Source organism: Oncorhynchus gorbuscha, linkage group LG06, assembly GCF_021184085.1.
Source record: "Oncorhynchus gorbuscha isolate QuinsamMale2020 ecotype Even-year linkage group LG06, OgorEven_v1.0, whole genome shotgun sequence".
In the NCBI taxonomy this organism is placed as follows: Eukaryota; Metazoa; Chordata; class Actinopteri; order Salmoniformes; family Salmonidae; genus Oncorhynchus; species Oncorhynchus gorbuscha.
In genome coordinates, this window is record NC_060178.1 from 45738704 (window position 1) to 45763677 (window position 24974).

The following is a 24974-nucleotide window of genomic DNA, read 5'->3' on the forward strand; positions in this document are numbered from 1 at the left end:
TATGTTTATAAATGTCGGGCCCAAATAATCTGTTCGGAGATCATTAAGCTGCAATTCTATATGGGTTGTTGAGAGAAGACATACAATTAAATGGGGCCTGATGTGATCTGTGACATGCCACAGAATGTGTAACGTGTGACTCCATCCCTCCAAACCTTAGACCCCAGACACAATCCCCCCCTTCCAAAAGTGTGTTTGGCATTTAAATGTCTCAGCGGTAACCAGGATTAGATCCGGCCTGCTGGACTCAGGACAGAAGTGTGTCATATAATTTGTGCTAGCTAGGATTGTACGAACGAATACATTGGTCACATCTCTGTACTGTAGACAAATAAGGACTAGTTTATTGGGTAAACACATTTTTAGCACACAGGGTTTCTGAAGGAAACACCCCAACATTTCTTCATGTACTTCTGTCTCAGAGTCCTTGTAGACTTTTAAGGCTACGGTAAGCAGGGTGCATTTCTTGAACACTTGAAAGACATTAAACAAATTTGGCTCACTGTTATGTACTGACCAAACCGGCCATGTTCCACTTTGTTTTTACACATACAGTTGAAGTCGGAAGTTTACATATACCTTAGCGACCTACATTTAAACTCAGTTTCACAATTCCTGACATTCATCGTGAAAATTAGGTCAGTCTTAGGTCAGTTGGGATGACCACAATTTTAAGAATGTGAAATGTCAGAATAATAGTAAGAGAGGGATTTATTTCTGATTTTATTTCTTTCATCACATTCCCAGTGGGTCAGAAGTTCACATGCTACCAAATACTAATTGAGCATATTGCTTTTAAATTGTTTAACATGGGTCAAACGTTTCATGTAGTCTTCCACAAGCTTCCCACAATAAGTCCTATAATCGACATAACCTGAAAGGCCACTCAGCAAGGAAGAAGCCACACCTCCAAATCTGCCATAAAAAAAAGCCAGACTACTGTTTGCAACTGCACATGGGGACAAAGATCGTACTTTTTGGAAAAATGTCTACGGAAACAAAAATAGAGCTGTTTGGCCATAATTATGTTTGGAGGAAAAAGAGGGAAGCTTGCAAGCTGAAGAACACCATCCCAACCGTGAAGCACGGGAGTGGCAGCATGTGCACTTCCCAAAATAGATGGCATCATGAGGAGGGAAAATGTTGTGGATATATTGAAGCAACATCTCAAGACATCGGTCAGGAAGTTAAAGCTTGGTCGCAAATGGGTCTTCCAAATGGACAATGACCCCAAGCATACTTCCAAAGTTGTGGCAAAATGGCTTAACGACAACCAAGTCAAGGTATTGGAGTGGCCATCACAAAGCCCTTACCTCAATCCTATAGAAAATTTGTGGTCAGAACTGAAAAGGCGTGTGCGAGCAAGAGGCCTACAAACCTGACTCAGTTACACCAGCTCTGTCAGGAGGAATGGGCCTAAATTCACCCAACTTATTTTGGGAAGCTTGTGGAAGGCTACCCAAAACGTTTGACCCAAGTTAAACAATTTAAAAGCAAAAATACCAAATACTAATTGAGTGCATGTTAACTTCTGACCCATTGGGAATGTGCTGAAAGAAATAAAAGCTGAAATAAATCACTCTCCTACATTTCACATTCTTAAAATAAAGTGGTGATCCTAACTGACCTAAGACAGGGAATTTTTACTAGGATTAAACGTCCTCCTATAGCTCCTCCCACCAGCCTCCACTGCTGATTGTCTGCTAGGTAATGAATATTTGGCTTGAAACTATTGGCAAATGGTTGACTTAGGCCAAATATGAATTTCAAAACCATATAACTTACCTGAATGCAAAGCCTACTTCTGCCAGTGTCCGTCTGAGGCGAATGCGAGGAAGGAAATAACAGTGGCGGCCAAATACATTGACAAAGAATACTTAAACGCTTTTTAAATGAACTCTGTTTTACCTCCGACTCTAGTGGTCAGAATCAGTGGGAGGGAATACATTGACAAGCAATACTTAAACACTTTTTAAAATGAACTCTGTTTTACCTCCGACTCTAGTGGTCAGAATCAGTGGGAGGGAATACATTGACAAGCAATACTTAAACACTTTTTAAAATGAACTCTGTTTTACCTCCGACTCTAGTGGTCAGAATCAGTGGGAGGGAGTACATTGACAAGCAATACTTAAACACTTTTTAAATGAACTCTGTTTTACCTCTGACTCTAGTGGTCAGAATCAGTGGGAGGGAATACATTGACAAGCAATACTTAAACACTTTTTTTAAATGAACTCTGTTTTACCTCAGAATTAGTCACTTATTTCCCAAAATTGTTAAAGCTGCTCTTTTCAAGTAAAATGTTAGTAACTGCTGTAATGCCTCCATTATTTGCTGTGTATATTGATCTGGGGGGGGGGGGGGGGGGTTGCTATTGCGGGTTGCCAGGCAGTGACAGTCCAAAATGTATAATTGATGGAGCAACTTTTGACACTGGGCGTAATGTAATCTAATATATAGTCCCAATGGGCCCTCTTTGGCTGGGACTGGGAACCAGCGAGTGGAGACAGAGAGGAGGGAGGGTGGTAGTGTGTAATCTAGGATATAGTCCCATTGGGCCTATTCTTGCTAGTAGGGCTAGAAATGGCCAGGGACATAACAATACGATATTATCACGATACTTAGGTGCCAATACGATATGTATTGCAATTCTCATGATATATGCATTGCGATTCGATACTGTGATTTTGTGATTCGATATTTTACTCACCATATGTCTGCTGCAGAGGGACAAGAGAGAGCCATGAGAAAATGTGTTTATCACTCATGGAAATAAAAGTGCTGAAAACAAATTGGCTCCCTATTTAAAAATAAGATGCAAAACAAGTTATGAAGGAACACAGTGCAGGTACAGCCAACTAGCGCAAAAATAATATTATGACATGCTATATCGTCAAAAATAATATTATGACATGCTATATCGTCAAAAATAATATTATGACATGCTATATCGTCAAAAATAATATTATGACATGCTATATCGGCAAAGAATAATATTATGACATGCTATATCGTCAAAGAATAATATTATGACATGCTATATCGTCAAAGAATAATATTATGACATGCTATATCGTCAAAAATAATATTATGACATGCTATATCGTCAAAAATAATATTATGACATGCTATATCGTCAAAAATAATATTATGACATGCTATATCGGCAAAGAATAATATTATGACATGCTATATCGTCAAAAATAATATCCCGATATGTAACTGTATCAATTCCACCGCCCCCCCCACCATCAATACTGGCTCGGGTTGGGAATGGTGGGCAGAGGGGGAAGAGAGAGGGAGGATGGGGAATGAGAGAGAGGTAGGAGCAGTGCTGTTTGTGGAAAGGGGGAGGGGGAGATGGGGAGTCAAATTTGTGGAAAGGAAAGCATGGATTTGCTGTCTAAGCCAAGTGTAAAATGTATGTATTGTACATCAGTGTTTTTCTGACTCTAGGAACCACATGGGCAAGCTAGGGAATAGAAACAATGGTCTGCTTCCTTAATATGGTTTCACTCGATGGAATGATCTGCGCATGTGCCTTTGTGTGTGTATGTTTTTGCTTTGTGTGCTTTTGGCCTTTGTCTTACTCTGTGTGCCCGCTCTAATTGCAGGCATTTGAGGGGGAATCGATTTGAGCAACATGATAACTGAGCTATTTGGATGTTTCACTGACTAACTGTGTCCTCTCTCTCCCTCATGCCCATCTATTTCTTTCTCTCTCTCTCTCTCACTCCCTCCCTCCCTCCCTCCACTGATAGGTCGACAGATGTGCCCACCTGAGAAGTTTGACTGCGGGGATTCGGCCAGCAAGTGCATCTCATCATCATGGCGATGTGACGGGGAGAGGGACTGTGAGAACGGGGCAGACGAGGACCAGTGTTCTGCAGGTAAGACTGAAGGGAGGAGAGAAGAGGGACAGAGGGGGGAGGGAGACAGGGAGGTAGAAAGAGGAGAGAGAGGAGACAGAGCAAGATGAGAAAGAAAGGGAGAAGGACTAGATCCTCTGACGAGAGACAAAAAAAACACAAGTTGATAGAAAGCATGAGTGATAAGAGAGGCACATGTTCCTACAAATCAATCCTTTTGGGTTTTTCTAGACGGAAGCTCATTTGTGTTGAGCTAAAGGTGTTGGAGCAAATAGCAGATGTGGTATTTATAGCTCAGTGTCCCAGCTGCCAGTGCTGTTGGTGTGTGAAGAACCTTCAAAGACCTCATAGCTGTTTCCCCCACTGACGTTTCCATGATCAATTCTCCCTGACACCGGGTGAGTGGGAAATGCAGGTTACTACAGCAGCTCATAAGTAGGGCAGGTTTGTCTCAGTGAATGGCTGAGGTTGAAATGTCTGTCTTCCTGTCTGTCTTCCTGTCTGTCTACCTGTCTGTCTACCTGTTTGTCTACCTGTCTGTCTACCTGTCTGTCTACCTGTCTGTCTACCTGTCTGTCTACCTGTTTGTCTACCTGTTTGTCTACCTGTCTGTCTACCTGTCTGTCTACCTGTTTGTCTTCCTGTCTGTCTACCTGTCTGTCTACCTGTTTGTCTACCTGTTTGTCTACCTGTTTGTCTACCTGTCTGTCTACCTGTTTGTCTACCTGTTTGTCTACCTGTTTGTCTACCTGTCTGTCTACATGTCTGTCTACCTGTTTGTCTACCTGTTTGTCTACCTGTCTGTCTACCTGTTTGTCTACCTGTTTGTCTACCTGTCTGTCTACCTGTCTGTCTACCTGTCTGTCTACCTGTCTGTCTACATGTCTGTCTACCTGTTTGTCTACCTGTTTGTCTACCTGTCTGTCTACCTGTCTGTCTACATGTCTGTCTACCTGTCTGTCTACCTGTTTGTCTACCTGTTTGTCTACCTGTCTGTCTACCTGTCTGTCTACATGTCTGTCTACCTGTTTGTCTACCTGTTTGTCTACCTGTTTGTCTACCTGTCTGTCTACATGTCTGTCTACCTGTTTGTCTACCTGTTTGTCTACCTGTTTGTCTACCTGTTTGTCTACCTGTCTGTCTACCTGTTTGTCTACCTGTTTGTCTACCTGTTTGTCTACATGTCTGTCTACCTGTTTGTCTACCTGTTTGTCTACCTGTCTGTCTACCTGTCTGTCTACATGTCTGTCTACCTGTTTGTCTACCTGTCTGTCTACCTGTCTGTCTACATGTCTGTCTACCTGTTTGTCTACCTGTCTGTCTACCTGTCTGTCTACCTGTCTGTCTACCTGTTTGTCTACCTGTCTGTCTACCTGTTTGTCTACCTGTTTGTCTACCTGTCTGTCTACCTGTTTGTCTACCTGTCTGTCTACATGTCTGTCTACCTGTCTGTCTACCTGTCTGTCTACCTGTTTGTCTACCTGTTTGTCTACCTGTTTGTCTACATGTCTGTCTACCTGTTTGTCTACCTGTTTGTCTACCTGTCTGTCTACCTGTCTGTCTACATGTCTGTCTACCTGTTTGTCTACCTGTCTGTCTACCTGTCTGTCTACATGTCTGTCTACCTGTCTGTCTACCTGTCTGTCTACCTGTCTGTCTACCTGTTTGTCTACCTGTCTGTCTACCTGTTTGTCTACCTGTTTGTCTACCTGTCTGTCTACCTGTTTGTCTACCTGTCTGTCTACATGTCTGTCTACCTGTCTGTCTACCTGTCTGTCTACCTGTTTGTCTACCTGTCTGTCTACCTGTCTGTCTACCTGTTTGTCTACCTGTTTGTCTACCTGTTTGTCTACCTGTTTGTCTACCTGTCTGTCTACCTGTTTGTCTACCTGTCTGTCTACCTGTTTGTCTACCTGTCTGTCTACCTGTCTGTCTACCTGTTTGTCTACCTGTCTGTCTACCTGTTTGTCTACCTGTTTGTCTACCTGTCTGTCTACCTGTTTGTCTACCTGTCTGTCTACATGTCTGTCTACCTGTCTGTCTACCTGTCTGTCTACCTGTCTGTCTACCTGTCTGTCTACCTGTTTGTCTACCTGTTTGTCTACCTGTCTGTCTACCTGTTTGTCTACCTGTCTGTCTACCTGTCTGTCTACCTGTCTGTCTACCTGTTTGTCTACCTGTCTGTCTACCTGTTTGTCTACCTGTTTGTCTACCTGTTTGTCTACCTGTCTGTCTACATGTCTGTCTACATGTCTGTCTACCTGTCTGTCTACCTGTTTGTCTACCTGTTTGTCTACCTGTCCGTGTGGAATCTCACATACTGAGGTGTTTTATGCACCAGTTACTTTCACCCTGACGTCGGCATAGGCGGCGCGTTCAATAGGCTAGGGGAAGATAAGCTTCCCCTAAAGTAAATGTCATGACATTTGCCAAAATGAGCTACAGTCAGGTCCATCAGTGTTTAGACAGTGACATCATTTGCATCATTTTGGCTCTGTCCACCACCACAATGGATTTGGAAAGAAAGTCAAGATGCGCTTTAAGTGTATAATTTTTAATTTAATGGTTTTGTCAATTATTGTACGACCGGTGTATGAATTACAACCACTTAGACATAGACACCCCCCTTCACCAGAAAAATAATGAGTCTGCCATCCACCACAGTTGTTTTCCGTGGTCTTCCCAGCCCTTTTGGTGTTGCTGATCTCAACAGTGCATTCTTTCTTTTTAAGAATGTACCAAATAGTTGATTTGTCCACACCTAATGTTTTTACTATCTCTCTGATGAGTTCGTTTAGATCTTTCCGCCTAATGATGGCTTGATTCACTGGCAGTGACAGCTCTTTGGACTTCATATTGAGGGTGAACAGCAACAGATTCCAAATGCAAATGCCACACTTGAAATCAACTCTAGACCTTTTATCTGCTTACTTGTGAATGAACTAATGAGGGAATAACACACACCTGGCCATGGAACAGCTGAGCAGCCAATTGTCCAATTACTTTTGGTCCCTTAGAAAAGGGAGAGAAAAAGCATCTCTGCACTTTCAGCTCATATTCATTAGTTCATTTCAACTCCATTGTGCTGTGGTAAACAGCTACGGTAATAATAACTTGGTCAATGTCCAAATATGTATGGACCTGACTGTATATCATTGCTCGTGCCTATGCAGAAATGAATCAAATAATTTAAAAAATGCTACACCAATGTGCACGATTTGGCCACAGAGGACTATGAGCTTCTTTTATAAATGACCTGTGGACTGTTGTTACGGTCGCAATTTGGGCAGCGCGCGCAAGCAAATAGCCTCTACCAAATAGCTGATTGTTGAGTTACAGCGCCGTGAAAAGCAGTTTAAATAGGTCTTGGCCTATCCCAATATTTCCAAATACAATCGTAGGAAAAACACCGTTTAGAAAGCAAATGGCTATTGCTGAAAAGAGAAGACAAATGAAATACTAATCTGTAGCTAGGTATCAAAATGTGCAGCTCACAGTTGAGCGAACGGTAGCCTATCTTACTGGCACCAGCAGAGAGCATCAGCCGTGTCCCCAGTGAGGGCTGCATATTGACTGTGTTTACCATTGGCACCAGCAGAGAGCCTCAGCCGTGTCCCCAGTGAGGGCTGCATATTGACTGTGTTTACCATTGGCACCAGCAGAGAGCCTCAGCCGTGTCCCCAGTGAGGGCTGCATATTGACTGTGTTTACCATTGGCACCAGCAGAGAGCATCAGCCGTGTCCCCAGTGAGGGCTGCATATTGACTGTGTTTACCATTGGCACCAGCAGAGAGCATCAGCCGTGTCCCCAGTGAGGGCTGCATATTGACTGTGTTTACCATTGGCACCAGCAGAGAGCATCAGCCGTGTCCCCAGTGAGGGCTGCATATTGACTGTGTTTACCATTGGCACCAGCAGACAGCATCGGCCGTGTCCCCAGTGAGGGCTGCATATTGACTGTGTTTACCATTGGCACCAGCAGAGAGCATCGGCCGTGTCCCCAGTGAGGGCTTTATATTGACTGTGTTTACCATTGGCACCAGCAGACAGCATCGGCCGTGTCCCCAGTGAGGGCTGCATATTGACTGTGTTTACCATTGGCACCAGCAGAGAGCATCGGCCGTGTCCCCAGTGAGGGCTGCATATTGACTGTGTTTACCATTGGCACCAGCAGAGAGCATCAGCCGTGTCCCCAGTGAGGGCTGCATATTGACTGTGTTTACCATTGGCACCAGCAGACAGCATCGGCCGTGTCCCCAGTGAGGGCTGCATATTGACTGTGTTTACCATTGGCACCAGCAGAGAGCATCGGCCGTGTCCCCAGTGAGGGCTGCATATTGACTGTGTTTACCATTGGCACCAGCAGAGAGCATCAGCCGTGTCCCCAGTGAGGGCTGCATATTGACTGTGTTTACCATTGGCACCAGCAGACAGCATCGGCCGTGTCCCCAGTGAGGGCTGCATATTGACTGTGTTTACCATTGGCACCAGCAGAGAGCATCGGCCGTGTCCCCAGTGAGGGCTGCATATTGACTGTGTTTACCATTGGCACCAGCAGAGAGCCTCAGCCGTGTCCCCAGTGAGGGCTGCATATTGACTGTGTTTACCATTGGCACCAGCAGAGAGCCTCAGCCGTGTCCCCAGTGAGGGCTGCATATTGACTGTGTTTACCATTGGCACCAGCAGAGAGCCTCAGCCGTGTCCCCAGTGAGGGCTGCATATTGACTGTGTTTACCATTGGCACCAGCAGAGAGCATCAGCCGTGTCCCCAGTGAGGGCTGCATATTGACTGTGTTTACCATTGGCACCAGCAGACAGCATCGGCCGTGTCCCCAGTGAGGGCTGCATATTGACTGTGTTTACCATTGGCACCAGCAGAGAGCATCGGCCGTGTCCCCAGTGAGGGCTGCATATTGACTGTGTTTACCATGGGATCAGCAGAGAGCATCGGCCGTGTCCCCAGTGAGGGCTGCATATTGACTGTGTTTACCATGGGATCAGCAGAGAGCATCGGCCGTGTCCCCAGTGAGGGCTGCATATTGACTGTGTTTACCATGGGATCAGCAGAGAGCATCAGCCATGTCCCCAGTGAGGGCTGCATATTGACTGTGTTTACCATTGGCACCAGCAGAGAGCATCGGCCGTGTCCCCAGTGAGGGCTGCATATTGACTGTGTTTACCATTGGCACCAGCAGAGAGCATCAGCCGTGTCCCCAGTGAGGGCTGCATATTGACTGTGTTTACCATTGGCACCAGCAGACAGCATCGGCCGTGTCCCCAGTGAGGGCTGCATATTGACTGTGTTTACCATTGGCACCAGCAGAGAGCATCGGCCGTGTCCCCAGTGAGGGCTGCATATTGACTGTGTTTACCATTGGCACCAGCAGAGAGCCTCGGCCGTGTCCCCAGTGAGGGCTGCATATTGACTGTGTTTACCATTGGCACCAGCAGAGAGCCTCAGCCGTGTCCCCAGTGAGGGCTGCATATTGACTGTGTTTACCATTGGCACCAGCAGAGAGCATCAGCCGTGTCCCCAGTGAGGGCTGCATATTGACTGTGTTTACCATTGGCACCAGCAGACAGCATCGGCCGTGTCCCCAGTGAGGGCTGCATATTGACTGTGTTTACCATTGGCACCAGCAGAGAGCATCGGCCGTGTCCCCAGTGAGGGCTGCATATTGACTGTGTTTACCATGGGATCAGCAGAGAGCATCAGCCGTGTCCCCAGTGAGGGCTGCATATTGACTGTGTTTACCATGGGATCAGCAGAGAGCATCGGCCGTGTCCCCAGTGAGGGCTGCATATTGACTGTGTTTACCATGGGATCAGCAGAGAGCATCAGCCATGTCCCCAGTGAGGGCTGCATATTGACTGTGTTTACCATTGGCACCAGCGGACAGCATCTGCCGTGTCCCCAGTGAGGGCTGCATATTGACTGTGTTTACCATTGGCACCAGCAGACAGCATCAGCCGTGTCCCCAGTGAGGGCTGCATATTGACTGTGTTTACCATTGGCACCAGCAGACAGCATCAGCCGTGTCCCCAGTGAGGGCTGCATATTGACTGTGTTTACCATGGGATCAGCAGAGAGCATCAGCCGTGTCCCCAGTGAGGGCTGCATATTGACTGTGTTTACCATTGGCACCAGCAGAGAGCATCGGCCGTGTCCCCAGTGAGGGCTGCATATTGACTGTGTTTACCATTGGCAACAGCAGACAGCATCAGCCGTGTCCCCAGTGAGGGCTGCATATTGACTGTGTTTACCATGGGATCAGCAGAGAGCATCAGCCGTGTCCCCAGTGAGGGCTGCATATTGACTGTGTTTACCATTGGCACCAGCAGACAGCATCAGCCGTGTCCCCAGTGAGGGCTGCATATTGACTGTGTTTACCATTGGCACCAGCAGAGAGCATCGGCCGTGTCCCCAGTGAGGGCTGCATATTGACTGTGTTTACCATTGGCACCAGCAGAGAGCATCGGCCGTGTCCCCAGTGAGGGCTGCATATTGACTGTGTTTACCACGGGATCAGTACCACTGGAATCATTTTCGGGAAAATGATTTCCTCCTCCAGGCAAGATGGAAGTCATATTGTACCATCTGTGTCTCCCCTTCCCATAAGCCTCGATGAGATGGCTGCATTCAAGGCCAAGTTGTTTGACAGTGTCAGAAGAGTAGGCTACTCATTTGTGTCGTATTACGAAATATGTCGCTTGTCTCCAATCATATAGTAGAATTGCATGAAACTTTTTCCCGTGCAAAAAACACAAACAAAGAATAAACGTCTCTGATTAGGCCTACTCTATGTTACTACGCGCCCAGGCATGCGTTAATGCATTGTTCAGAACTGTCTGTTTTGCTCACAGTAATTGACTTATATTATTAGCCTAAATTACGACAATGCAATCTACTCGTCACATTAGGAATAGTAGCCTATCTTACATTAGCCTGAAAAATGCAATGATACTGCAAACGTGAAACTCCGCCTATGAATGTCGGCATTTGAAATCGGCCATGTTGTGACTTGATAGCGTGTCTTATGCATCTATTCCATGTTGTGACTTGATAGCGTGTCTTATGCATCTATTTCATGTTGTGACTTGATAGCGTGTCTTATGCATCTATTCCATGTTGTGACTTGATAGCGTGTCTTATGCATCTATTCCATGTTGTGACTTGATAGCGTGTCTTATGCATCTATTCCATGTTGTGACTTGATAGCGTGTCTTATGCATCTATTCCATGTTGTGACTTGATAGCGTGTCTTATGCATCTATTCCATGTTGTGACTTGATAGCGTGTCTTATGCATCTATTTCATGTTGTGACTTGATAGCGTGTCTTATGCATCTATTCCATGTTGTGACTTGATAGCGTGTCTTATGCATCTATTCCATGTTGTGACTTGATAGCGTGTCTTATGCATCTATTCCATGTTGTGACTTGATAGCGTGTCTTATGCATCTATTCCATGTTGTGACTTGATAGCGTGTCTTATGCATCTATTCCATGTTGTGACTTGATAGCGTGTCTTATGCATCTATTCCATGTTGTGACTTGATAGCGTGTCTTATGCATCTATTCCATGTTGTGACTTGATAGCGTGTCTTATGCATCTATTCCATGTTGTGACTTGATAGCGTGTCTTATGCATCTATTCCATGTTGTGACTTGATAGCGTGTCTTATGCATCTATTTCATGTTGTGACTTGATAGCGTGTCTTATGCATCTATTCCATGTTGTGACTTGATAGCGTGTCTTATGCATCTATTTCATGTTGCACCGCTCCACAAGTAAGTAGTCCATTTATGATGAGGGTGAGTAGTGGTTAACATTGAATATGGCGTTCCACAGAACTTTAAACCTAATATTGCGATAATAATTCACGACTGGGGTAAAAAAAATATACACATTTTTTTTTTGTTGCTGTTCTCCAAATGCATTTTAGAGTTTTTAAATTGTATAGAAATGCAGTAAACAAGCTTCAACTTAAAAAAAAAAATCCCCCATACCCCACTTTGCCATACCCTATGTTTAGCTGAACAGACGCCAAATCGACCAACACAAACTGAGAATGTATTTGAAGCTGGGGGGGGGGGTCGATGATCTTGACTTTGACCTCGGTCTCTAACCCCTCTATCCCGTCCCTCTATCTGTCGATACCAATGCGGAGAGATGGCTGAAGACGAGACTCTCCAGTCACAGCACGATATGACTCTTTGGATCAACCTAAAAGTACATTTGTTTTGTAAATAGATAAAACATCTTTGTTGAAACCAAATTCAATGTTGATTCATTGCCAACTGTTATATTATTACCTAACTTATATTTCAAGCTGCAACCTATTTCTTTCAACACTCAACCTACTGTACCTGTCCTCTTTGGTTAAACCTAATACATAAAAATGAAAAATAACATTTCATGTAAATACACCCCATTATTTCACCAACCTTTTTACTTTGGATTTACCTATCCAAACGTCTTGAATTGGAACTGAAAATGATGATTGTTTCCAAGCGTTTTCTTTACAGAAAAGGTCAAATTTAGTAACCACAATATCTAAAGCAAGATATGCTCCCTTAACATAGAAATATTGTCAGGCTCTTTAGTATCACATTAACATCATTACAGATGCGGGCCTTAAACACGTTTTCATTATTCATTACATTGAAATGCTTTGGCTATCAAGGTCACCTCTCACCATCTTATTCCCTTAATTTCTATGCTGTTTTACACTGCCGGGTCACTTACAGTGGCTATACTTTCCCTCTATCACTTTTTCATCTATCACAACTGTATAAAGTATTCAGACCCCTTGACTTTTTCCAAATGTTGTTATGTTACAGCCTTATTCTAAAACTGATTACATCGTTTTCTTCTTCTCGGCAATCTACACACGATACCCCATAATTACAAAGCAAAAACAGATTTTTTTTTTGTGCTAATTTCTAAAACATTAAACTGAAATATCTCATATACTTAAGTATTCAGACCCTTTACTCGGTACTTTGTTGAAGCACTTCTGGCAGTGATTACAGCCTCGAGTCTATGACGCTACACACTTGGCACACCTGTATTTGGGGAGTTTCTCCCATTCTTATCTGCAGATCCTCTCAAGCTCTGTCAGGTTGTATGGGGAGCGTCGCTGAATAGCTATTTTCAGGTCTCTCCAGAGATGTTCGATTGGATTTAAGGCCGGGCTCTGGCTGGGCCACTCAAAGACATTCAGAGACTTTCCCCGAAGCAACTCCTGCATTGTCTTGGCTGTGTGCTTAAGGTCGTTGTCCTGTTAGAAGGTGAACTTCGCCCCAGTCTGAGGTCCAGAGTGCTCTGAAGCAAGTTTTCATCAAGCATCTCTCTGCACTTTGCTCTGTTCATCTTTCCCTCGATCCTGACTAGTTTTCTATTCCCTGCTGCTGAAAAACATCCTCACAGATTGATGCTGCCACCACCGTAGGGATGGTTCCAGGTTTCCTCCAGACGTGATGATTGGCATTCGGGCTAAAAAGTTCAATCTTGGTTTCATCAGACCAGAGAATCTTGTTTCTCATGGTCGGAGAGTCCTTTAGGTACCTTTTGGCAAACTCCAAGCGACTGTTATGTGCCTTTTACTAAGGAGTGGCTTCCATCTGGCCAATCTACCATAAAGGCCTGATTGAGGAGTCTTGGTGGCTCCAAACGTCTTCCATTTAAGAGTGATGGAGGCCACTGTGTTCATGGCTTGGTTTTTGCTCTGACCTGCACTGTCAACTGTGGGACCTTATATAGACAGGTGTGTGCCTTTCCAAATCATGTCCAATCAATTGAATTTACCACAGGTAGACGCAAATTAAGTTGTAGAAACATCTCAAGGATGATCAATGGAAACCGAATGCACCTGAGCTCAATTTCGAGTCACATAGCAAAGGGTCTGAATACTTATGTAAATATGGTATTTCTGATGTTTATTTTTAATACATTTGAAAAACTGTTTTCACTTTGTCATTATGGGGTATTGTGTGTAGATTTATGAGGGGAAAAAAACAATTGAATCAATTTTAGAATAGGTCTGCAATGTAACAAGATGTGAAAATAGTCAAGGGGAGTTTGGAGTGAAAAATAAGGTTGATTATTACATCTTAGATATATTTAATGGAGGGTGCTGGTGATCATTGATTTACTGTCTGGTGGGGTCTGTCTGTCTGTCTGTCTGTCTGTCTGTCTGTCTGTCTGTCTGTCTGTCTGTCTGTCTGTCTGTCTGTCTGTCTGTCTGTCTGTCTGTCTGTCTGTCTGTCTGTCTGTCTGTCTGTCTGTCTGTCTGTCTGATCCTGGCTCTATCATTTAAGAGATGTGGTGTCTTAGCTGCGTGCATATCACTCACAGCTGAAGATCTATCTCCTTATTCCTCCATTGGAATGTGGATCATTCTGTGTTCCGTCCAGTAAAATTCCATTCCTCTATTTTTTGGAGGTACAGTGTTGTGTTAGCTGTTATTTCAAATTGAAATGGTTAGCTATTTTTGGCACATTAATACACATTAATACACCATAGTATGCAGTTCTCTCTTCCAAAATGCTGCACCCCGATCCCCACCCGTTCTCGCTCTCCTCCCCCTACTTCCAAATTGGAGCACTGTCGTTAATTACAGCTGCTAATTGAGCACATCCATATGTTAAATTATACATGGATACAGTCTGAGAAGGTCATTATTAGATTTATAAAGCCCTCTGAAGAAAGTTTACCAGCTTTTAATTGATGATAATATGGAATCAGGCTTGTTTTAGGCACACAGGCCCTCCTGCTGCTCCAAGCTGGTTGGGAATGGGGATGGTGGTTTATACTTGTGAATGAATGGAGAGACTAATCAGGGGAGTGGAAACAATGGGGCCGAGAATAGAGAGCGAGGCTGGAGTTTTCATGTTAATCACGGAGTTCACCCATCTAAAGGGCTTGGTTTGCTGTACACCCATATGTGTGTGTGCGTGTTGTGTTCCTTTTGGCGTGGCTTGTCTGAATCGTATAGCGTGTCTCCTTGTCGCCAGGTGATGAGTCAGGCTCGCTCAGGGTCAATAATAATGGCTCGTGCCGAAGTTGGAACGACGATCACCACAGAAATCAGGCCCAATTCATCAGTGCTCCGCGGGCGGTTTGTCTCAGGGACTTCGAGGGGAGCGATATGTTTTCATCAGTGCTCCGCGGGCGGTTTGTCTCAGGGACTTCGAGGGGAGCGATATGTTTTGTCATTTATTCATACAGAAGATGAGTCGACGTTACAGGGATATTGTTACATGTGAAATGTTGCCCCACAATGGTCATGTGTGCCTGCTTTTCTCACATAAGTATATACACACACAACGACACACAGTACATTACCTTTCACTCCCTGCCTTACCACAGCAGCGTAGTTCTTAGCGTTAGAATAAAGGCTGTCCCCATAGGACGTTCAAGACTCAATCATGGACACTCTTAGAATAAAGGCTGTCCCCATAGGACGTTCAAGACTCAATCATGGACACTCTTAGAATAAAGGCTGTCCCCATAGGACGTTCAAGACTCAATCATGGACACTCTTAGAATAAAGGCAGTCCCCATAGGACGTTCAAGACTCAATCATGGACACTCTTAGAATAAAGGCTGTCCCCATAGGACGTTCAAGACTCAATCATGGACACTCTTAGAATAAAGGCTGTCCCCATAGGACGTTCAAGACTCAATCATGGACACTCTTAGAATAAAGGCTGTCCCCATAGGACGTTCAAGACTCAATCATGGACACTCTTAGAATAAAGGCTGTCCCCATAGGACGTTCAAGACTCAATCATGGACACTCTTACTGACAGTTGTGGCTGCTTTGCGTGACGTATTGTTGTCTCTACCTTCTTGCCCTTTGTGCTGTTGACTGTGACCAACAATGTTTGTAACATTTTGTGCTGTTTTGTGCTGCTACATGTTGTGCTGCTACATGTTGTGCTGCTACATGTTGTGCTGCCATGTTGTGCTGCTACATGTTGTGGTGCTACATGTTGTGCTGCCATGTTGTGCTGCTACATGTTGTGCTGCTACATGTTGTGCTGCTACATGTTGTGCTGCCATGTTGTGCTGCTACATGTTGTGCTGCTACATGTTGTGCTGCTACATGTTGTGCTGCCATGTTGTGCTGCTGCCATGTTGTTGCTGCCATGTTGTGCTGCTACATGTTGTGCTGCTACATGTTGTGCTGCTACATGTTGTGCTGCCATGTTGTGCTGCTGCTACATGTTGTGCTGCTACATGTTGTGCTGCTACATGTTGTGCTGCTACATGTTGTGCTGCTACATGTTGTGTTGCTACATGTTGTGTTGCTACATGTTGTGCTGCTACATGTTGTGCTGCTACATGTTGTGCTGCTACATGTTGTGTTGCTACATGTTGTGCTGCCATGTTGTGCTGCTACATGTTGTGCTGCTACATGTTGTGCTGCCATGTTGTGCTGCTACATGTTGTGCTGCTGCATGTTGTGCTGCCATGTTGTGCTGCTACATGTTGTGCTGCTACATGTTGTGCTGCCATGTTGTGCTGCTGCATGTTGTGCTGCCATGTTGTGCTGCTACATGTTGTGCTGCTACATGTTGTGCTGCTACATGTTGTGCTGCTACATGTTGTGCTGCTACATGTTGTGCTGCCATGTTGTGCTGCTACATGTTGTGCTGCCATGTTGTGCTGCCATGTTGTGCTGCTACATGTTGTGCTGCCATGTTGTGCTGCTGCATGTTGTGCTGCTACATGTTGTGCTGCTACATGTTGTGTTGCTGCCATGTTGTGCTGCTACATGTTGTGCTGCTACATGTTGTGCTGCTACATGTTGTGCTGCTACATGTTGTGCTGCTACATGTTGTGCTGCTACATGTTGCGTTGCTACATGTTGTGGTGCCATGTTGTGTTGCTACATGTTGTGCTGCTACATGTTGTGTTGCTACATGTTGTGGTGCTATGTTGTGTTGCTACATGTTGTGCTGCTACATGTTGTGCTGCTACATGTTGTGCTGCTACATGTTGTGTTGCTACATGTTGTGATGCTACATGTTGTGTTGCTACATGTTGTGGTGCCATGTTGTGCTGCTACATGTTGTGCTGCCCTGTTGTGCTGCTACATGTTGTGCTGCCATGTTGTGTTGCTACATGTTGTGCTGCTACATGTTGTGCTGCTACCATGTTGTGCTGCTACATGTTGTTGCTGCTACATGTTGTGCTGCTGCATGTTGTGCTGCTACATGTTGTGCTGCCATGTTGTGTTGCTACATGTTGTGCTGCTGCATGTTGTGCAATTGTGTATATGTACCCTGTTACGCAGGCTTAGTTAGAGGTCACAGGCTTCCCAGTCTAACCTGATTATGTAAGACCTTCCTCTTTCTCTCTGCTCTGCCCATGGAAGGAATCCCCTCCACTCTCAGCTGCAGCGTGGAGCACTGTGGAGCTTGTTCAATCAATGAGCTGTATGTCAGGGCTGGAGTGGAGGGAACAGTGGTGGTGTAGCCCGTGGCAGTGTGGTTGGATCAGTCAGCCCTGGCCTATACTGTAGCGTCACTCTGTGTTCTACAGGCCTGGGAGAGAGAGTCAAGGGAGGCCCAAGGGACCTGTTGCTCTTTTCACATCAGTCACACTGTGTTGCACACCTGCACTGGGATCGATGTCGTAGTGAGGAGAGGAGCTGTTTGCGTGTGTGTGGGAGGGGGTGGTGGTGAATAGACACACACCTTGATATTCTCAACTATCCAGACTACGCTAAAATAACTTTAGCCTCCATCCCATTATTTGATAACGTATCAAGAGAGCTTGGGAGAGTCCACCCACCTTTATAAAATACAGGGGAAGAGCCGCGCTTTGTGTGTGTGTGTGTGTGTGTGTGTGTGTGTGTGTGTGTGTGTGTGTGTGTGTGTGTGTGTGTGTGTGTGTGTGTGTGTGTGTGCGTGCGTGCGTGCGTGCGTGCGTGCGTGCGTGCGAGTGCGTGCGTGCGTGCGTGTGTTTGTTTGTATCCAGAACTGCTCAACTTGGTTTAGGATCCAGACTATTATAATGCCCTTCATTTATAATCCTTTCAAACTGGGACTGTGACTGTGTCGGTGTAATGGGATGTGGGCACGGAACACACACACACACACCCACACACACACACACACACACACACACACACACACACACACACACACACACACACACACACACACACACACACACACACACACACACACACACACACACACACACACACACACACACACACACACACACACACACACACACACACACACACACATACACACACAGTCGCTCCTTTCCTCAAGGCAGTGCAGTTGCTTCAGACTTTAGTGGTTTCCTGACTTCTGGGAACATTAGCCCATGTTCTGTTCCCCTCTAAGCACCTCTCTCCCTTTCACACCAATGCCATGTCCCACAACAGATGGAACTGCAGCTGGGAGGTTGTCCGACCCAAACCTAAAACACTGTCAGCTTCCCCACAGGGCCTGCGGAACACATCAGAGAGAGGGCTGAAGGAATGAAGGGAGAGAGAGAGAATGGGAGAAAGATGCAGTTGAGATTTGAATGCCTATTAATCGAATTATTATTTGATTTAATGTATTCATAGATTTACTGTCCAGCAGTTTTCGAAGGAAACTCAATTAATTTCCAGCAACATGCGCAGAGTGGAAATATCGATTGGAATTAGCCCCTGACAGGCTCTGAACATCGAGTGACGGGAAAAGCGTTTGGGATCTTGTACCCGTCTGACAGTTTGCGCTCTAATGCCTTCCTCATTTTAAAAAGGTTGGAATAATCCCGCCAGGAGACAGCAACCTGGCATTGTGTGATTCATATTTCAATTTGATTCCTATTTCAATGTGATTCCTATTTAAATGCGATTCCTATTTCAATGTGATTCCTATTTCAATGTGATTCCTATTTCAATGCGATTCCTATTTCAATGCGATTCCTATTTCAATGTGATTCCTATTTCAATGTGATTCCTATTTCAATGCGATTCCTATTTCAATGCGTTTCCTATTTCAATGCGATTCCTATTTCAATGCGATTCCTATTTCAATGTGATTCCTATTTCAATGTGATTCATATCTCAATGTGATTCCTATCTCAATGTGATTCATATCTCAATGTGATTCATATCTCAATCCAGGCCTAAGCATCATCTGAAGCCTTTAGTGATGCCTGGTGATTGAGCCATCCATCTGGCTTTATCCTGTACATCCCCATGGGTTATCTACCCATCAGGCCTAGCAGTGGAAGAGTAGAGGTACCCCTGGGTGGATGCCACTCATGTTATCCATCGGCTTTTCTCTGTTGCCTGGTGATATTCTGCTATTTCCTTCTGAGCTGCCATTTACCTAGGCTCCCCCAGGCTTTCCTTCTAGACAGACAGGCAGAGAGACCGACTGCACTGAGACACCCTGAGATTAGCCTGTTCTTTACTCCAGTAGAGCAGACAGCCTACATGTCTCTCGGGGGGGGGGGGTTTACTGCAGCTACGGTTAATTTCAAAACCAACCGCCAATTTCAATAGCATTTGATAAGACCGCCACTGTTTTGGAATTCATCTTAAAAGACACCCAGAGGTCAGAGGTTCATCTCTTCCAATTGCCGCGCAGCGACAGGGTGGCTAAACTGTCACAACCCTATCTTATCCTGTCGTGTGATCATCTCATGCCATGTCACTGCCTACCGACTCCCCTCTCTTGGAAAGGTACAGACTTAAAGGCCCAGTGCAGTCAACACTTTTGTTGACTCTATTTCCACACAACACTCTATCCATTTCCATACTGTGAGGTTGGAATAACGATTGTAAAATGTATGATAATGATAATGTGAGAGCTGTTTGAAAAGAGCCCCTAAAACTGCAGCAAGTTTTGGCCTGCCTGGTGACATCACAGTAAAGCGGTAAATGAGTTTCTAGGCCAATAAGAAAGAGAGTTCCAAACCTCTGCCAATAACCGCTTGTTTTCAACTTTCCCCTCCCCACTCAGACCACTCCCAGAGTGTCCTAGACAAATGATTGCTTGCGAGATTGCTCTTTGCTAAGACGTTATTTCTGTTACTTTTTGACCACTTTAATTGAAAACAATCACAGTAAGCTTTGTTCCCCACGAATGATTTGATATTGCGTTGGACCTTTAATAGATCTACTCTGATTCTCTGCTCACTGATTGTTTTCTATTTTATCGTATTGAGGAATCTTGAGGTATCTTGTACAGTAGATCTACCATCTCGAGAGTCTGAGTCTGCCTGTCTGCCTCCGTCTCTGTCTGTGAGCTCCAGCCCTAATGTAGTCAAACCACTGATAAACTCTGTCCCTGGTACTCTAGAGAACGGATGACTGACGTCTACACACACACACACACACACACACACACACACACACACACACACACACACACACACACACACACACACACACACACACACACACACACACACACACACACACACACACACACACACACACACACACACACACACACACACACACACACACACAAAGCATGTCTTTCAGATACTGTAAACAGGCCCCTCTGGCCCTCCTGTCAGCAGTTCACATGTGCATGGCTACATCAGTAACATCTGTATCCCACCTCTTCCATCCCCCAACCCAAAGCTCCAGTCTTTAGCCCACTGAGTGAGCTGGCTGACATCTCCGATGAGGGGAGCTGTACATCATCGATGTGTTTTGTTACAGATACAGACTTTTGTTTTTTTGTTGTTGTCCCAAATGGCACCCTATTCCCTATATCGTGCACTACTTTTGACCAAAGTAGTACACTTTATAGGGAATAGGGAGCCATTTGGGTGGCTAAACAGGGAGTGTCCCCCAGGGGACACATCTCTCTGATCCACACTGCTTTAATGATATTAAGGTGACTCACAGCTTTTGCAAAACAATGGCTCAATACACCGGGCCGTATCGAGAGGCTCTTAACAATAGAATTATTCCTCAGGATATGATAATGCCCTGGATGTCAGCACGGCGCCAGCGCACTATTCCATTAGTATTGATTTGTTGTATTGATAACTCCTATGGCGACATAGATTGGTATTCCCGACTGTGCTGTTGGTTTTCTGTAAGGACCATTAGAGCCAGACTTTAAGGCTATAAACCAGAGAACCCCATTGGGTTCCAAGGTCTCTCCCTAACACAAGGTCAATGTGATCAGTCTTATCTTCATATCCATCTATTACCTGTCCAGCACTAGGCCAGGACTAGGCCAGGACTAGGCCAGCACTAGGCCAGCACTAGGCCAGCACTAGGCCAGCGGGTGAATATATTAGCCTGAGGTGGAAGACAGTCTTTCCCCTCTAGGGCCTGTGTCGCCTCTCCTCTCTCTTTTCTCTCTCCGATACCCTCTCTTCTGCTCCCCCATAGTATCCCATCCTACGGGTTTAAATCTCTCTGACCTCTTTACTGATCCTCTGTGGGGATGGCCCTGGTCTGGGAGTGGAGCGGAGGTCCAGTACCTGGATCTCATCAGAGATGTATGATATGATATTCGGGCCATATGCCACACCGTTTTGGGTGGTTGTGTGTTTCTGTTACTATGGCTGCGTTTAGACAAGCAACCCAATTCGGACATTTTTTTCAATAATTGGTCTTGATAAGATCAGCTCTTTTTTGCCAAAACTATGTGCATCACATGATGTTCCTAATTGGCTAATAAAAGCCACATTCCCTACTGGAGTTCCAGTCGCACCCTGGTCTCTCAGACAGATCTGATCGCAGACAGATCTGATCTCAGACAGATCTGATCTCAGATAGATCTGATCTCAGATAGATCTGATCTCAGACAGTCAGAATCCAGTCACGTTCCAGTGTCTTAGCAGACGGTTGTCCCACTAACTATCCCCATTGGGAGCCAAGCTCAGACAATAATCTCCCTCCACCACTGTTTACAGCAAACATAACCCTTCTGACCCAGCTCTCTACTGGCCAGAGGAAGAGCTTTTCATCTATTCTCTTCAGCTCAGCTCAAGGTGCTTGGTGGAGGATTTGTCAGAGAGTGAGATGCGACTGTAAAGCCAGTATATAATATGATACTAGGTATAAGAGAGGCGTTCATAGAGTTGTTCTTGCAAGACAAATGGCATCCACAGTGTTTACATTTCCCTTCATTTATCTGTACATTTTAAAACGCTCAATCAAAGTTGAACCCGCATGAAAATCATGCTAAGTTGAACCTGATTTTAAATCTCTCCTTGCTCAACTGTCAGTCAATAAACAGACTGGAGGAGGGAGGGAGGGGGGGGGTGGTAAACACCTGAACCTCTAATTGCCTCTTGTTTATTTGTTGACTTTGAATTACTCTGATCGGAGTGGAGATCATTAGTATACAGCCGCAAAGTTAGCGGCAAATACAATTGGCTCTTATTATAATTAGCCCCAGTGGCGCAGTGCGTGGGAGCTGGTGTTAGGGAGAGAATGAAGTGGTAGGAGGATCACACACACACACACACACACACACACACACACACACACACACACACACACACACACACACACACACACACACACACACACACACACACACACACACACACACACACACACACACACACACACACACACACACACACACACACACACACACACACACATACACATACACACTTTTGGGGACCTGGAGTATTTCACTGTGGATGTTACACACCCAACTCCACCGAGCCTGGGCAGGTGAAAAGGCTAAAGTGGCATTTACCATCAGCCGTGCACAACACCCAGTCAGCAGTGTGTGTGTGTGTGCTACAGTGCGTCGTAAGTGTATGTCTGTCGATTGAAGATTACGCCACCTGCATCTGTTTTAGCATTAGTTGTGTAACTCCGCACTTTACCCGCATGTCTTAACATGCGTGAGTGGTTTGGCGCTATGCCAGTGTGTGTGTGTCTCTGTGAGTGAACGTTTGTCTGCGTGCATTCGTCCAGGCCTGCGTGTGTATGTGTTTAACCTTGTGTGTGTGTATAGATTCCCTCATTACAGTGTGTCCACACAGCATTATATAGCGATCCTCTACATAAAAAAACACCATTGAACTCAATTGTTCCACAGCTCCTCGGGCCAGTTATCCCTTTTGCTTAGCTGACCCTATTAAGGCAGGGCCAGCCGCTTACTACTGCATACTAACAGTAATTTAGCCTGTGCTGCCACTACACAGAGCCAAGGCCAAGCATGAGGCCACCTTGTCCCGGACCTGCTGTTTTGGACTTTCTCTCTCTACCGCACCTGCTGTCTCTAACTCTGACTGATCTACTATGAAAAGCCAACTGACATTTACTCCTGAGGTGCTGACCTGTTGCACCCTCGACAACCACTGTGATTATTATTATTTGACCCTGCTGGTCATCTATGAACGTTTGAACATCTTGGCCATGTTCTGTTATAATCTCCACCTGGCACAGTCAGAAGAGGACTGGCCACCCCTTATAGCCTGGTTCCTCTCTAGGTTTCTTCCTAGGTTCCTGCCTTTCTAAGGAGTTTTTCCTAGCCACCTTGCTTCTACATCTGCATTGCTTGCTGTTTGGGAGTTTTAGGCTCAGTTTCTGTATACAGCACTGTGTGACATCAGCTGATGTAAGAAGGGCTTTATAAATAAATGTGATTGATTGATTGACTGGGCAGCCAGGAAATCGTTGATGTTAGAGGTAGTCACAGAGAGGTTATAGAGACTCCCTTCAGAGCCTGTCTGTCTCTCTCTCTCTCTCTCTCTCTCTCTCTCTCTCTCTCTCTCTCTCTCTCTCTCTCTCTCTCTCTCTCTCTCTCTCTCTCTCTGTCTCTCTCTCTCTCTCTCTCTCTCTCTCTCTCTCTCTCTCTCTCTCTCTCTCTCTCTCTCTCTCTCTCTCTCTCTCTCTCTCTCTCTCTCTCTCTCTCAGACACATACAGTATAGTACAGAATCTAGCTTTCTTTAGCATGGATGTATGTGTTCTGTGTTCCCTAGAGGCTCCATGGCGGGTGGTGTAGTTCAGACCAGGCACCCAGACTGTGATTGCGTTTCTCATCTCTTTTCTCAAACTCTGTACGGTGTGCGATCTTACAGCTAATCCTTTTGCCTCCCACTCTCATTATGTTACGCAATCTGTTCGAATATTTCTTCCTTCTTACTGGTCCGCCCATTTAGAGCGTGAAAGCTCATGGTTTTCTCTTCATGTTTTTTTCTTTTTCATTATCTTGCTATCCTGTCATCACATCACACTCTTTGGTGTTTAGACCTCTAACTCATCCCCCTCACTCCTCCTCTCTGTTTTCCCTCCCCTCCCTCCAGACACCAAGACCTGCCCCGCCAAGGACTTCCAGTGCCGCAACAGGAAATGCGTGGCGCCCGTCTTTGTGTGCGACGGCGACGACGACTGCGGGGATGGCAGTGATGAGGAGAAGTGTTCCACCCCCACGTGCGGCCCCCATGAGTTCCGCTGTAACGACTCGGAGTGCATCCCGAACCTGTGGAGCTGCGACGGCGACCCGGACTGCGGGGATAAGTCTGACGAGTCTGTGGAGCGCTGTAGTCGCCGGACGGAGCCCCAGAAGCCCCGGTGCCCCGAGGGGGAGTTCCAGTGTGGCAGTGGAGAGTGTGTCCACCTCAACTGGAAATGTGACGGAGACGCAGACTGCAAGGACAAGTCGGATGAGGCCGACTGCGGTAAGTCGTCCACTGTATCTGGGGTTGGATCACCTGGGGATGCACACAGGATGTGGCCATACATATATATAAGGCTGTGAGAAAACGATTTGCCCCCCCCCCTTCTAATTTTCTCTATTCTTGCATATTTCCGTGCGTGTTTTAAATGTTATCAGATCATGAACCAAAACCTGCTATTAGATGAAGGGAACTGAGTGAACAAAAAAAATCCACCACGTTTGTAATGTTACGCAACACCCAATGACCCTGTGTGAAAAGGTCATTGGCCCTTTGAAATGCCGTGATTGGTTTTCAGCAGACATAACGGGGCCCATGTCATCCAACCAGTAGACTCGAAAGCGCCTGGAAGCACCTGGATGATCGTAGAAGAATGTTATATGGACAAATTAGTCAAAAGTGGAACTTTTGGACGACATCGGTCCCGTTATGTCTGGCAAAAACCAAACACTGCATTCCA

General features: G+C 45.5%; 1 protein-coding gene across 4 annotated transcripts in view; it reads left to right on the top strand.

Annotated features, from left to right (window-relative positions):
- The window catches only part of LOC124038019 (low-density lipoprotein receptor-related protein 8-like), a 309270-nt gene that overhangs the window by 178073 nt on the left and 106223 nt on the right, over positions 1–24974 (top strand). For all 4 annotated transcript variants that reach the window (XM_046353379.1, XM_046353380.1, XM_046353377.1 and 1 more), the window contains exons 4-5: positions 3765–3893; positions 24143–24517. In XM_046353379.1, coding sequence (XP_046209335.1) covers positions 3765–3893; positions 24143–24517 — 504 coding nt within the window. The remainder of the gene's footprint in view (positions 1–3764; positions 3894–24142; positions 24518–24974) is intronic.